This window comes from Dermacentor silvarum, chromosome 8 (genome assembly GCF_013339745.2).
Source record: "Dermacentor silvarum isolate Dsil-2018 chromosome 8, BIME_Dsil_1.4, whole genome shotgun sequence".
Classification (NCBI taxonomy): Eukaryota; Metazoa; Arthropoda; class Arachnida; order Ixodida; family Ixodidae; genus Dermacentor; species Dermacentor silvarum.
In genome coordinates, this window is record NC_051161.1 from 84071135 (window position 1) to 84087765 (window position 16631).

The 16631-nt window shown below is 45.4% G+C and overlaps 1 protein-coding gene across 3 annotated transcripts in view; it reads left to right on the top strand.

The window, feature by feature from the left end:
• Positions 1–16631, top strand: part of LOC119461528 (cytochrome b5 reductase 4) — a 302295-nt gene that overhangs the window by 96 nt on the left and 285568 nt on the right. For 2 of the 3 annotated variants that reach the window (XM_049673178.1, XM_037722870.2), the window contains exons 1-2: positions 1–33; positions 800–820. The exon at positions 1–33 is cut by the window's left edge and continues 96 nt beyond it. Coding sequence is in view for 1 of the 3 variants with exons in the window: in XM_049673179.1 (XP_049529136.1) it covers positions 758–820 (63 nt within the window). In the remaining 2 variants the exon portion in view is untranslated. Of the gene's footprint in view, positions 821–16631 lie in introns of all 3 variants that reach the window. The other variant, XM_049673179.1, reaches the window with a different exon arrangement.

The following is a 16631-nucleotide window of genomic DNA, read 5'->3' on the forward strand; positions in this document are numbered from 1 at the left end:
TTTTCGGGCTTCGTTGACTTCAGGGAACGGAAGGTACGGCTGGAGGCGTTCTCCGTCCCTTTTATTTTGTGAACAAGCTTGCCGTAGTGAACGGGGCCCATTGGTGAGCGTGTGAGATGTGACCGAAATCAGGCGAGGATATGCAGCCGAGGATGAATGTACGAGTGAAGTGAGGCGCTGATAGGTTGTGCAATGGCGCTAACTTTGAAGAGTGCTCGCGATCACCACCGTGCTACTTAAGTAGTTGTTCTGGCCGTAATTTTCACTGTCTGCCGTGTGCCGATCTTCCAGATGCTTGTTTGTGGTGTTGAATATGTGGTTATCGCTGACGCTGACCTGAAATCACGAAAGGATTGTGAAAATGTGACACGTCGTGCCCAATGGATATTTTTTTTTGAAATGTCATTTAATTTGTTTACAGCACCGCTTCGAAAGTGTTGTTAAGCGTGCTCGCATATTGCATTCTGGAGCTCGCTTCAACGCAGCTTTCACGGCAGGCTCTATCGTGTGTCACATTTGTAAAAGAAAAATGTAGAGGCTTGCTTGCGGCAAAGTCGGCAATAGAAAAAAACGAAAAAAAACATGTGAAACTAAATTTTGTTACTGATTGTTTATTGCTGGATTTAGTAGACAAAGCTTTTAATTTAACTTGTATTAGCATGTTTGGTAATGGCATAACGTGCTTATGCTGGAACATTTGATGCACCGTGCTTCTGCTTTAATGTATGAAGTTTGTGTGCGCCACTAATTACTTACCATGACGTTTTTCTCTTCGTTTGATTTGCTCATCGCACACCAGGTTCCTTCATCAGCTGACTTGGTGAGTTCCTTGTACTTTGTCAACAGCGTCACCCATTCGTTCAAATATACGCGTTCGTTATGCATCATTTAATATGCTGACCAGCATAAGGTGTATTCAGCAGACTTTCATTATAAATTATCAGTTTTAACTTGTGCTGTGCTCCCAGTAGGTCTCGTTGCTTGAGTTCTTGTGTAACAAAGCATGGGCTCAGTAGAAAGTCCAGCCGCATTGGACGGTGTTGGGTAGTTGGTGATGTTCATGGTGCATATGCCTTGGCTCCGATGTTGTTTTTTTTTGGTACCATGTAAGAGTGTGTCAAGAAAAAAAAAAGTCAATTGTAAATGTATCATGTGAGAAACTGAGCGGATTTATCCATAGTCGCCATTCAGTATAGTGTGTGCAATTGGTGGTTTCTGGTTGCTCTGTCTTGCTTGAGTATTTGGCTAACTATTTCTGATTATATATTACACTTTTGCCCGCTAATGTGCATGTCCGTGCCAAATATTTTGAAAATTGTAATCCTCCATACAACGCATAATTTAAGAATTGCATCATTTTGCATTATCTTACATGTATTATCTTACTTGACTACACATGAAAGCAAGGAAACTCTCTCATTAACATCTATCAGTGGTTCAAATTCTCTCCTAATTGCAGCTGTCTCGTTTGTCTATTTCATTTATTTTCAAGATTAGCTGTCTTGCATATACACCGATAAAAATACTTTGCGTTTGATGATAACTGCTAATGCTACAAAGAAACAATTCTCAATATGTGGCTTCTTATAGATTTGCATCAGGTAGCCAGTGTGGTGATCCAGCTATAAAAACATTTTATGTGACAGATGTGCTACATCTCTTCAACCCGTCACATCCAATCATGATTTTGCAATCTGAAGGTCAGCACCTTTGTATTATGTTCCTATAATGCACAGCCAGCACCTTGAAGGGAATGGCGTGGGCAGAACCTCATGATAGTGATGACGTTGCAGTTTATATGGTTATCATGTTGTCATTGTTGTTCCATGCAAACAAACTGGCTAATTAATCCATACCTTTTCAACGGACGGACATCAATGACTGACAAAGTGAATTATATGCACTTGTGCTTTCTCCTTTAAATTAGGTATGTGTCAGCTCTATTTGGCTACATAACAGTGCCTTGGTAACAACAGAGGGTTTGTTGATGTTGCCCAATTCTGCACTTGTCATGATGTACACCTGTGAGCAAAAGTATACGGACCAGGGATTGCGTGATGAAGCCGATTTTTCAACCGCTTGACTTGAAATTGACGGCTGCAGCCCAAACTTGGCATTGCAAACATTGCAAGTCACGCATCAATTTCAGTTTATACATGTTAATTACAAAGAAATTCAGTTTTTTCGGCGACCCTACGGTCCGTATACTTCTGCTCAAGCGTGTACTTGGTCGTACAAAATTGAAGTTTGGTATGTGTTAATACCGATAGCTCTTGCAAAATTTTAATCTGCTGTCATCTTGTTTTATTTATTGCAGTAAATACTATTACAAATCTTGCTTATAAGTAGATGCATTTATAGCAACTGAAACTGATACTTGAACATTTGAGTATTCAATTTTATCATTTAGATGTCTATCGTGCTTAATTGACAGCTATATTTCTGTTCATGTTATATATTTGAAAGATTAAGAAATGTCGCTTAGTAGGACATACGTGCCTTGGAAAAAAAGGTATGATATGCGTGAATTCTTGGGCTCCTGGAATTACGATATGGTGAATTCTTTGGCTCCTTGAGTTTGAAACCTCAGCAAAAATGTTAAAAAAAAGAAAGGCAGCAACAGGATGGACTAGACTAGCAAGTCTTGCTTATTTTAAGTAAGCTGAAGGCTTACGTGTGATGAAGGAGTGAGCCCACAGGAACCGCATCTGATTTAATCAGATTTTATGTTACTCTGGAAAGCTGTGTTATTCTTGATCAGTGCTTTAGCAGTTCGCATAACAGGCAACACACTAATACATTGCCCAGAGCCGTGCCTTATAAATAGGCATGCTTCCAGTAGCTGGCAATCCGAGATAATTTTGCCATTTCCAGTCGAAAACACGTGATTAAGGTATGCTATTCAGCCGGTCTCATGCCAGTGGATAGGTAAGTGAGTACCTGTTGACGTTAGTTAAGGTGACACCAACACTGAAAATTCAGTAGCAGAGCACTGGTAATAGAAATCAGTAGCAGAGCACTGTAATGGAAATCTACGACAAAGCCAACTGACAGTGCGGCACAGCATCAACTGTTTTGCGAATTGGGACCCAACAAAAGACCAGGTGCATTGACGCCTCTATTCAGTGATGTAGCTGCAAAAAATAAAAATAAATAAATAGTATCTCTGAAGCAAGGAAAGCCAGAAGTATGGAAGTATTTTATTTTTATGGGAACTGGCAACGTGTTTTTGTTCATACCGTTGCTTTAAGGGAAAGGTAAAGAAAGTGGGAGCAAAACTAAATTGCCATCACTGGTTCCCCGACTTAATTCGCGGCATAATGTGCACATGGCCTTATCAGTTGAGCTATGGCGGTGGCAGTCCGTCCTCTTCTTTGTGGGTACATCTCTGGTCATCTGTGTTGCCTAACCTCTGAAGTCTTTGCCAGTGCTTTGTTCAAGCACATTTGATGCACAAGTTTTTAGGGGACCCTAAGGCGAAATATTATTTTTTTCTGTATCAATAGATTACCCTTCCGCAATACTGAAAACACCACTCTTACTGCGAGAAGCCGCTTGGCAAGCCAGAAAGAAACGAAAAACACAGCAGGCGAGTGGCAACGCCACATTGAAATCCCCGCACCAGCTCACCATGACGTCATGGAATTTAACAGCATCTTCTAGGTCTCAGTTAATTCTTTAGCGGTAAAGACTGACTACATTGTGTTCTAAAGGAGCCCAAAACTGAATGCGCCAAGTTTCACGAACTTTTAATGAGCCACCGTGGCCCAAATACGAAAAATTACTTTAGAACTCGTGACGTCGGGGTTTCTGACAAAATTTTAAACGTGTAACTTTGAGCATCATTTTCTATTTTAATAATTGACCTATTGCACTGTAATTAATGACAGCAGAGTTTTCGAAGAATACTTTATCAGTCTAAGTTTATGTATTGTTTTGCTTTAGTGCCCCTTTAAGCTGAAGGTAGTACGCGATAAGTGTTGCAGGTGTCTAGTTGTAGTGTAGCAAGTGTCCAGTGTCTAGTTGAGTGGTGCTATGCTATATGTGTCACTAACGCTTCTGGAATTTATAACGTGCCGTGGTGTCTTGGTGGCTGTGGCGTTCTGCTACCGAGCACAAGGTCGCGGGTATGATTCCCGCCCGTGACTGCCGCATTCTTGTGGGGTCGGAATGAAAAAAGTGCTTGAGTACCGTGCATTGAGAAATCGAAATTGCCAAAATAATTTGTAAACCCTCCACTCTCTTTTGCTCGGTTCTATTCCTTTCTTAGCATCCACCATTGATGATCAGCCGATTTCGTTGCGGTTGATGTGGGCGGAGCGTCGCTCGAACCACAGACAAAGCGCGAAAGGGCAGGTGATTGTAATATAATCGTCATGTTAACCTAGCCCTATGCATGAAGACTGTGCATTCAAGCACTCAAATCAACAAGCGGAGCAGATTGCAAATGCAGTCCTTATGGTGCGCTCGAATGCCGGCAGTTTATCGGAATCCTATTTGTCGGGTTGTCAGACGAAGCCCTATATAACTGAACAAGTAACTCAGCGCAATAAAAAAGACAGACACCAGAAAGGGAGAAACAAGGACAAGCGCTTGTCCTTGTTTCTACCTTTCTTGTGTCTGTCTTTTTTATTGCGCTGAGTTACTTGTTCAGTTATGCAGAACCAACTAGCCCAACAATCAACTATTCTAGAAGCCCTATAGGTTACATTAAAACAGCAGGCCATATACAGCACATGATACATAAGTTATTTCCTTTGCTGTGTTGTTAAATCATTTCTTGATGAACATTTGCTACTTTGACAGTATCTATCTATCTGTCTGTCTTTCTAGCTGCCTACGTCTTTGGGCTCTCATGGTCGTTTATTTAACTTGGCATGTACCAAAATTGCCATACTATGACAACAGTATATGACGAACATAAATGATATGTCATGACATGAATATCATGACATGCATTTCATGTAGGTCATGAAACAGCCGCCTACGTCTTGGTGCTCTCATGGTCGTTTTGTTAACTTGGTAGGTACCAAAATTGGCATAGTATGACAGGAGTGTATGACGAACATACGTGATAGGTCATGACATGCGTGGCATGTAGGTCATGAGAATGACCCAGCGAAAAAGATTAACACTCAAAAACCACTGAAATCGGTTCGGACATGGGTACTAAGTGAAGGAAACACTAATGGATGCTGGTAGCAGTCATAGTCATGAGCATGACTCAGCAAACATGACACTGACTCAGCGAAAAAAGATTAATAGTGAAAAACCACTGAAACAGGGTTTTTACGCGGGTACTAAGTGAAGTAAACACTAAAGGGATGATGGTAGAAGTCATAGTCATGAGCATGACTCAACAAAAATGACAATGACTCAGCAAAAAAAAAGATTAACACTAAAGAACTACTGGAATGGGTTCAGACTTGGACACTAAGTGAAGGAAACACTAAAGTATGATGGCAGAAGTCATGCATCGGCGTGACTGAGCAAAAATGACAATGACTCAGCACAAAAAAAATTAATACTCAAAAATCACTGAAATGGGTTGGGACGGGGGGGGGGGCACTAAGTGAAGGAAACACTAAAGGATGGTGGTAGAAGCCATAGTCATGACCATGGCTCAGCAAAAATCAGAATGACAACGAAAAAAGATTAACGCTCAAAAACCAATGGAATGGGTTCGTATGTGGTACTAAGTGAAGGAAAAGGCTAAAGGTTGATGGTTGAAGTCATAGTCATGAGCATGACTAAGGCCTTAAGGTCTCATAGGTGTAGCTAAAGGGACTCATGACATGAATGTAATGACATGCGTGTCATGTAGGTCATGAAAGAGCCGGCTAGGTCTTGGTGCTCTCATGGTCGTTTCGTTAACTTGGTAGGCTCCCGGCACACTGCTTCGCATAACATCGATTCCCACAGGGCGTAGGAACTGCCGGCTTTTATTGCGATAGCAATTATATGGACACTCGCAGCGGATTTCTGCCGTCACTGTGAGGTTCCGTATGAACTCCAACGGCGATGAAATCGTCGCCACGCGCCGTATGCTGTTATGTGCGAGTGAAAGCGCGCGTCCCTCGCGCGCTTTCACGAGGAGCGAGCGCACGGCGGAGAGCAAGCGCGACTTCTTCCGTCGCGCGAAAGGCCGTGGGGGGGGGGACGAGGAGGCGACGTTTCGCTACGGCAGCAAATGCGCATCTGAGCCGTGCTTCCTATAAGGGCTGCAGAAACATGCATCTTTTCTTCAACCTCTACTATTTTATAAATACGTTGCGAGGCGAGGAGGTGGTAAAGTAAACACTTCCGACGCTGCTCGACGAGTGTCGCGTTTCCTTAATAAAGCACTACTACTACTTCTGATCTCGTCGAAAACCTCCGAGCCGCCGCCAGAGGCACCGGCAACAGTCACCAAGGCCGCACGCGTTCGGTGCGAACGCGGGCAAAACGCCGACGGCGTCGACAACAGTTCTGCGCGTTGCTGGTGCTGCTGTCCAAGTTTATACAGCTGATAAAACTACTATCCTATCTCCGTATATAGGTCTCTACTCATTTGCTATCGCAATTGATGCTTCGCCTTACAGGTGAAACTGCGACATTCCTTTAGTCCCGCATTCGATCCCCCTACCAGGCCGAATCTTCCTTCAACTGCGAAGCTTTTTTTTTTTCTTCTGGTAAATCCTGTCTGGTTTATTTTCTAACCACGTTCTACGCTCGGGTGGATACCGATTCTTGCTGGATATATGGATGGATGGACGCTATGGGTGGGGGCCACGAAGCTGTGTTTGTTTTGCCGATATACCCTTCCTATCTTATATAATAACTGAAACATGATTGGAAGCTTCGTTTTCGTTCTACTCCGTTCTTTGCGTTCTCCCTACTTTTGGGCCACCAAACCTTCAACCGCCATTTACTACAATCTCTGTTGCTGACATATGTTTACTTTTACCCTGCTATCCCCGAGCCCAAGTGCTTCAAGGAGGGCAGCGGAGTTAGCCTAAACCCAACGGCCTGGTAGATATCTTCACATTCTAAGGAAACATGTTCCATCGTTTCCCCCAGCTACTTAACCACCTGCACCTTGCGGATTTCCGCGGAACACATTCATATAGTATGCGTGGCCTCCGATATCGCCACGGCGCACCGGTGCGATATCGGAGGCCACGCGGTGCATGTTGCAGGACATTGTGCTTTCTTTATCACGATTTTAACTTTGTTTCCTTTACTTTCCGTACGAGTAACGAAAGCCCTGGCCGAGTCGAATGCCGCACGAAGCAGGAGATGTAAACGCTGGTCGACATGTGAGCCGGTTCGCTCCGGTAACCAGCTGGCGGCGTTTGGTTCTCATCCTGTTGCTCTGTCGAGGCGAGCTCAGTTCGTTGCATTCGTTTCTCATCTCTCCTTGCAAGAAGCGAGCGAGAGCCATCCCGGTCAATGGCAGTGACCGGAGGAAGCAGCATTTCGGAGAGTAAACGTGAGAATTCAAATAAAGAAGAAAAACTTCTCGCGGCCGTTGTTACTCGCGGTTCAGCTCTCATCATGCGCCGAGTCAGGCTTCCTTTTCTTTTATTTTTTCTTTTTGTCGTGACTTTTTCCCTTCCTTTTCCCGAACCTAACCACACGTGCCACCCTCGGGATGGCAGCTTCTTGTCCGGGAGGCTTGCCGTGTCGCCCACGGGTCTGGAACGCCGCTCCGTGAACAGACCAAAAACCCCTCTCTCATGGCAGATCAGTTTTAGCGAGTGCCTCACGTTTGTCTGTTGCTTCTGCACCGTGTCCGCGTTCGGGCTTTCGCTTCGTCTTTCGCGCCGCTCGGCGATGTTTTGCCGGTTCCCCGCGCTTCCTCTTTCTTCATTTCCGCGGCGAGACTTCTGCACCAATCGATACTGGCGCCCGGAGGAAGTGCCGCTCGCACGAACGGAGGTGCGTCTGTTTGTGCATGTACGCGTGTGTTTGTGCGCGCTCGCGAATACGGCATACAAAGTATAAGCGCCTTTATCTTTGTACGGGACACGGAGATGAAAAAAAAAAAAAAAGAAGTAATGCGTGAATTCCTAGGGTGTGCGCAATATATGGCTCCCTTTGACCGGTGATGCGCCATGAGTACCAAGTTGAGAGCGCCGTCTGTGAAGATACCCATCAGCTCCTAAAAAGAAAATGTATGTATGTATGTATGTATGTATGTATGTATGTATGTATGTATGTATGTATGTATGTATGTATGTATGTATGTATGTATGTATGTATGTATGTATGCATGCATGTTCCGTATGTACATAATAAAGGTGTTTCGAACGGTATATTATACAAAATGTTGATCAGATGCTGTGCGTAGTGTTGTAAGAATGAAGAAAAAAGGATTTGGAGAGGATTGTTTTGTGGCCTTGTTGTTGCGACGTGTTTGATATAGTATTTTAGCGCGAACACGTTTTTTTTCACCTGGACACAGGAAGGGACACACACAAGTGCTGACTTTCAACCGAAGGCCGATTTTAGCAGCCACACTTCGTCGAGCACGGACAGGCGCAAGTGCCACTCGACTTCTTTTAGTGGAAGCAAAAAATAAAAGGCAATGCGGCGGGCATCGTAACTGGCTCGCCTTTCGTTGGACACCTGATCCGTCCCGCGGTCGGGAAGATGATGCAAAGCAACACAACATAGTGGGGGGAATGAACAGGAAAGCTACAATGAAGGGGCAGTAGGACAAATAACATAAAATGACCTCGTTTCAGTTTTACGACTGCCTAGTGCACTCTGGCGTAGCGCGGTGAGAAGGGCTCAGGCAGTGATATCGAGACAAGGACAGGGTTGGCGCCACAGTTCCAGAAACGCAGCATTTCGCTGTAAACGAACGGTTTAACTCGATCATGTGCGAGCCGCAGTGGACGCGATAAACATTTGTACAAGCCATTCAATTCACTTCATTATTTGTTTAACGCGAATGACTTTCTTTCGAATCGTTCAGTATTAAGCTGTCGATATAAGTAGTCGCTATTCGTCATGAAACGGCGTGGTATTCGCGGCCGATGTTACCAGGATGAGTTGCGAAAGTTCATGAGGAACCCGTAAGCATGGCCTCCAAGATCTGGAACGTGTTGAAGAAATCTTGGAGGCCACGCTGCAATATATTGGCTTCGCAGTTGCTGAACGCGGGCATGGACGTCGGTGGTGATTTGAAGCGGCAACGAGCGAGTGGAATGTTAACCTTTGTCTATTGTCCCGCCTATTGCCATGAAAGCAGTGCTGAATCGTCCCCTTGTGGATATCAGACATCGAAAGTTTCACAGTTGCTATAGCAACGGTACGGAGGCGGGAATGAGAGGGTGTCTCTCTCTTTTTAGTACGTGAGGAGAATGTCGCGGAGTCCTCCTCGCATTTGCTTCCGTCGCACGTGCTCGGCGTGCGTTGTCATCTGACCTTAGGCCTGCCGGAAAAAAAACAAAAGAACCTTGCTTGACTGTTTCTGCTGGAGTCCTTGCTCCGCACAACGCCGAGCACCCGAAACTGTTCCGGTAGCTGGGCTACTTGTGGTTGTGTGCTAGAAAACTGGCAATGTTGCGTGCTCGCTAAAACCACCTCAAAAGGGGTTCCCAAGGATGGCACCTGTGCCGTGCAGGAATGAGTGCTGGCAGGGATGGAACTGAGCTGAGCGTGAAGCCGATAAAGCTAACGAAGCGGCAAAAAAAAAAAGAGTAATAACCATAATAATAGTAAAAGATAATGTGGTTAGCGCAGTTTAAACAGTGGCTGCGCTTCGTTGACATGGTGACTGAGGGCATGGAGTCAAGGGAAAGGGAACACGTTTGCATTTCCAGTCTTTCGCAGTTGAATAATGCATATCTGAAAAAAAAAAAAATAACACAGAAGAGGATTGGCAGTAGTTATACATCTAAGACGTATTTAGAAACATATTTTTTACCTCTGCTATAATAACAAAGGTAACATAGCCACCAGAAAAAACACTAGCAGATAGATCCCGCCCCGTGCTCCGACCACGACGGCGCGAACCGCGCGAAAGCCGATTTCAGCCCATTCTTTTCATAGGAGACGAGAGTAGTTTGTACTCATTGCGCGCGCGAGCGTACATGGGAGCTTCGAAGTCTGTCTCGTTAATGAGCAGTTTCCACTGCTGGGCTGCTGTCACGCGGCGAAGCGCCTTCTTTTGTATCAAGCTTGTGGTATATGACCTTTTGATAACTCTCAAGCTGACTTCCCCCGTCAAGCACAAGAGCCCGAAATAAGGCACACGTTAAATATATGATTGCTGTGCAGTTCCTGCTTCCTTCTTGCTTTCGCCAGCTAACTATAAGGCCGGGGGGGGGGGGGGGGCAGTGTCGTTTAAAAATGCATTAGCTGCATTGTGCTTCGCGGGAAAGTTAGCGTTACATGTATCAAAACAATGAACATATCCTTCTTCGAGACCAGCGTCCGTTACATTGCCCATTGCCTTAGATGCTTTTTCGAGAATTAGCTGGGAAGCGATGGCGTCATACATTTATCCCGAATATGATCTTGGATGCATGTGTAACTGTAAGGAAGTGGTTTAATCGTGTTCTTGCCACCAGCCTTCGAGATGATTGACGCTAATTTGATCTAGAGCTTTGTGTCGTCACAGACGATGAAGGTGGAGCCGTGAGTCGAGATTGAAATATACCGTGTGGTCTCCTGAAAATGCAGGACGTAGCATGGACATGCCAACGCACTGCGCTGTAATACAACTCCATCCGTACGTTTATAGGCTAGCAAAATCGCTGTTTTACCGTGACAAACACGAGGGGAGAGTTACTGTCTCCACGTACTGGGAGATGCGGCTTCCAGCATCTAACCGCGATACTAATTTTTTTTCAAATTGGTTTACTGGTCGGTGATACTGGTCGGTAATGCGAACCGTATTAAAAAGCGAGATAATGCCTCTGAGCTGTGTTTAGTTCTGATGAAAATATAGCGGCTGTCAAAAAAAAAAAAAAATACCCTTCCCCATTTCTATTTATTTTGCCCACATATGTTGGCCCACATATGTTGGCCCCACAAAGCCCAACTTATCATCATTGGTACGAATGATACATTATCATTATGAAACTAATTTAGGCACTGGAAACGCAGTGTAGAGCCCATACTAGAGTTCTTGATATGCAGCAGGGAGTTCTCAGTTGTGCTTAGTTCAGCAAGTCAATTATGTAAAATAATTACCGTAAGAAATAATTTTATTCAAATACTATTTCACTGTTTTCTTCGTGCCAATGTACTCTCTATGACCAGAAATAAATGTGAACAAGTTGTTTTAATTTGCTTTGATGTGAAACGGTGTTCAGACTTTATGGGCTTGAAGATTCGCGATGTAACTGCATGTCCGCCATTGCCGCAAGAAGGGCCGAAATCTTGACGTTTGGCCGGTGGGTGGTGCTCAGTTTTGGCGTCACGGTAAATAATAGAGCGCTCAGGATATCGCTGTGAAAGGTGGATAACCAAATTCGTTTAGACTGTTCGAGTGTACCTTGAAAGTGCTACACATTTTCTTCGACAAGGCAAAATGAGAAAAAAAAAAGCGGGGGGGGGCGGGGGGGGGGGGGGCAGCAGAATGTACCTATACACAGCTGCCTCGAAACATTGCCCCTCAAAGAAAATATCGAGAGAAAGGGGAAAATCAGCAGAGGAAAAAGCAGAAACAAATGGAAGTGAAACTGGGAGAGGCTCCTTCCTGAGAACGAGACAAAGAGGGGGAAAACTTTTAAACCGCTCCCCTACCGCGAACAGGGGTGAACGCGAAGCTTGTCCAACCCTATAGGGGAAAGGTTGGTTAGTTTTTTGAGCGTTTGAGACGTTCACGGGCCTTCTGCCGCTGTCGTTCCTTCAACGCAGCGTGCTCTTCGACAGAACGAACCAAGCGCGGCCTCACCATCCGACGGCCGGGCCTGAACTGGCGGGAAACGGCGGGCGCGAGGCGAGCGATCACGCGATTACACCCTTTCCTTCGTCCGGAGCGAGGGGATGCCTGTAATTGGCTGGGGGTATGGCGTCATCGCACGCGCCACCTGCGGGCGCCGCGTCTACTTCTTTATGCGTATAGAACCCCGCTTTAAAGGGTGCTTGTGATGAACCGACAGTGGCTGAATCGGTTAGCCTGGTGGCCTCTCACCCCGGAGGTCGGTAATTCGATTCCACAGCCCGAAGAGCAGTTTTTTATTTTCCTGCGGCTTCGGTTCTTTTCGTGCGCCACCACCAACGCCGACACGAGTGAGGCAGTACAAGCTTCGCTTGAAAAATCGAGAGATGATGATGATGTATGGTGTTTAATGGCGCAAGGGCCAAGTATAGCCAAAGAGCGCCATGCCAGTGTTTGTGAGTTTGCAGTGGAGCGATGAATTCTGAGAAGTAGATGAGGCGTGGCTGTAAAGGGGCCTAAACATAATCGCTGTAAAGTGCGTAAAATATACATGTACTAAAATCATGGCAATGACTAATGAGGTGTACTATGCAATGAAGAATGCATTGAGAAATAATGACACGATATTTAAAATATTTAGGATGCAGTAATTGGCAAGAAGCACGCCCTTGAACCACAAGGGCCTGGAGGCATGTGCTATAAAAAACTATCACAGCGACATCCTCTAGAGAGAGGATGCGCTACGAACTTATTGGGCTAATAGCATGTAGCACAACATGGTTAAAAAAAAATCGGGAGATCGCACGCATATGTTAGAATCGGTGATACGCGAAGATTCATTTGGTGTTTACTGAAATGTCCTCGCTCCTTACCTAAGTTCTCTTTCTCTGGTCCCATTTTTTTTTCTTTCACCTGACTTCTTTCTCCACACTCGACTGCTTCTGTTGCCGCCTTGTTCAATTCTTGCCTCTTGTTCTGCTTTTCGATTCGGGTACTTACTCAGTGGCACGTGTACCCATTCTGGGGGATTGGCCAAGAAATGCTCACGTACACAGTGCCACGTATACCCAGTGACCAAAGTTCTCAATTCGGGTACAACATACACAATAGCACATACCGACAATGGCATGGAGAGAGAGAGAGAGATAAACATTGATTAAAATAACGGGGAACCGCAGGGTCCTTCGACGGGTCCTTGACATGGGTGGAGTCCTTAGTCCAGGGGCGGTATTCCGTAAGAGTCCAATTAGTGGACTGTCCATTTTGGGCTGTCGCTGATTAGCTGCTGCTTGACGTGCAGGAAGGTGCCAGCCAGTCTCCTTCCTGCACGTGAAGGAGCAGCCAATCAGCGACAGCCGAATTGGACAGTCCACTAAGTAGACTTTTACAGAATACCGCCCAAGGACCCCATGAGCCGCGGCCGCTGAATTTGTATAATCGGCAAGGGCAAACAGCCGCCAGTTACCCCCAAAGTGGAGGGAAAAAGCAAATAAAACTCCGCTTAAAAAAAGAAAAAAAAAAAAAGGTTCATCTTTTCTATCCTTAAATAGTGCGCTGCTCAAAGCAGTCAGATAAAATTGTTTTTTTTTTTACTTGTTTTATACAAATACAGGCGAGGCAAAAAGTCGACATTTCGCGTATGGATATACATATGCTTTAAGAAAACAAAAGTGAGATTGGTGGTTAGTCTAAGAGATAATTCAACTTGTGTAATTTATGCATCCGCTATAACACCTTTCATGATGACTGCAGGCAGACAGTGTCGTGTAATCTTTGAGGTGAACCTTTATATATCAACGGCGGCACGATAACGTTGACAGCGCGATGACGACTGTTAGACACTGACGAGGACGCATTGTTTACTGACAACTGAGGCAGCTTGGAGCGGTTTTCAAGACATGATCGTTGAAAATTACTGCAGCTGTGTAAGCGTGCAACCCGTGCTGCGGGCGACCGCGCTTTGCTTGGCGCTCAATTAACTTTCCTTTAGCAATTACGTGCGTCCTAAATTGCACGCCTGTGCACTTAGACCTGTGCAATTCGCCCCACGACCTTGGAAATTTTACATTTATTATCTACTTCGACTTCAAGCCAAATCTTGTTTCGTTCTTAGCCATGCCCATGAGAAAGGCCCAAAGCGCGCACTTTGAACGTTGCTCTACATCGTGACGTCAAGAACGTTCAAACTCAGCTACCCTATACAACATTACTTGTAAAAAAAAAGAGAAGAGAGAGAAGAGAGAAAGAAAAAGAATGAAAAACATCCCCTATAGAAATGTAGGTCCAAGTGTCTGCTTTGGACAAACTTAAGAATTGGGGATGCGCAATCCCGGTTCCAAAATGCAGGCTGGAGCTCTGCCAGCTGCGTAAGAGGAAATATTTCTTGTGGAAAGTTCCGCTTAAGCGAAACATTTTTCAGGCCGGAAGTCGAAGGCGCTTGCTGGCGCTGCGAGAATTGCCTCGACCCTTTGGGAAGGGCGCAGCTGTTTTAAATCGATCTGGAGGTCTCCGCTTGGCGAAGTAGATTTCTGGCCCTTGCACAACACCTTTAGGTTAGCGCAATAGTACACAGGCAGTTTAATTTAGGCGGAAAGCTGCACTCAATTTATCAACTCCATTATGTTAGCTTTTACGAGCACTATACTATAGTAAATGATGGGGCATGTCATCATCTACATTGTCAGTGCCAAGAACCGCCTGTTTGTAGAGGCAACAAAGTTTCATAGTTTTTTTTTTTTTTAGTCTCACCTTATCGCGATTTACAACAAGAACGGTGCAGTAGTTGCCTGGCTAACACCAATAGACGTACTGTGAACGTGGAACTTATCGCTGGGCTGGTTGGCTATTCATCTTGGTAAACTTCTTGAGAGCGCAAGAGAACATCGCTCACATACACGCATACGCACCCACACGCAAACACCCATAAAAGGACCCCCCACCCTTCCACTTTCTTTTCTCCTTCTTCTTACTTTTTTTTTGTCACGCAAGGGCTCACTTCCAAATGTTTATTCTTCGTATTGGCAGCCCACATATAGACACGACCGTCGCGAATTCTCGATACATCATCAAAACCACGTACACCTGAGTGTCATATCTTACAGCACGCTGATTACAAACGGGACTCTAAAAAGCTAACCTCGGAAAGCAAGAGAAGGGTCATTGACGCTCTCGTAAGAAGTTCGCGGTAAAGCTAGAGCTCGTAATTTCCCGCTGTCGGGCAGCCGCAAAGTGTTTTAAAGCAAATCATTCGTTGCCTCATACCAGGCACTTTGTGGTGGGTATATATATATATATATATATATATATATATATATATATATATATATAGGTTATACGTTCCTGTGCCACGTCTTTTCATGGTCTCTTCAGTAGTGCAAAAAATTACGCGTCAATTGGTGGGATGGAACCAAGGTACCCCAGCACAGGTGCCCGGTGATCTGTGCCCATTATCTTGAACGATGTTGTCCTACCTGTTATAAGCCCAATAAATTCGTAGCGCATCCTCTCTCCAGAGGATGCCGCTGTGATAGTAGTTCAGTATTGTATATCACATGCCTCCAAGCCCTTGTGGTTGAAGGGCTGTGTTTAGGCAGTAGTGCTTCTTGCCAATTATCGCATCCGACATACGCGTATTTTCTATATCGTACCATTCTTTCGCAATGTATTCTTCATGTTCCTAGTACACCTCAGTAAGTCATTGCGATAATCTTATTACAGGTAGATTTTACGCACGTTAGGGCGACTATTTTTACGCCCCCTTACAGCCACGTCATATCCAGCACTCGTAATTCATCGCTCCAATTCGAACACATTAACACTGGCCTGGCGCTCTTTGGCCATACTTGGCTATTGCGCCACAAAACACTACATTCATTATCATCATCATCTATACCCATTGTAGGCTACAGACGCAAGCGCACTTCTCTCGTGCCAACGCAAACTACCGCTTTAAGACGATTGGCGCATAAGTCGCGTCGCATAGGAACAACTTTTCGCGCAGAAGCAGCAACGAAACGCTTGACTGAGTGCCAACCTTGGGACTGTCCTTTGCGTGCGTCACGACATCGCGCAGGCACAAGTTGCTTATATGTATATAAAAAGCAAGAGCGCGGCGGTCTTCCCCCATATTTCATTGCGCAGTCATTTGTAAGTGTAATTTCTGCGAATAATATCAGTTGGAAGTCAGCGTTGTCGGAGTTGTTTCTTGTCGATCTCTACGTTTAGCCCTGCGCTGTAAGCATATTTAGGACGACAAATCAGCGAGCCCAATCTTTAACCTTGCTAAATATACCGCCTTCGAGATCGGTCCAGGTCGTGACGAAAGAGGTTGTAGCGTTTGTTCGCCGCCGTGCAATAAATCGATGGTCATCCCGTCGCTGTCATATATATCGTCGCCGCCTTGCCGCTGACGTTGCACACACGCTCGCGTCAAACACAGAATTGATCGCGTTACAGCAACACGTTGGTCCGTCCGGTGACTCTTTGCATGAACCCGAAACGACGCTATAGATAGCTATCTGTAAAATGCTTCGCATACCGCCGGTCTTTATCGTATTTACATGAGCGAAATGCGTATTTGTAGTGCATCCGCTGTCTTCGCGGGAGCCACACGTGCAACGCGGTTCGACCGGGAATAGTGCGATCGTCTCGTCGCTTCACGTGTCGGGCGGCGCGCCGCGCCGAGAATGCTCCGAAAGTGCGTGTGGCTCGGGCAGTTGTCTACCTGTGTTCTGCGTCTCCCTGTGCGCGC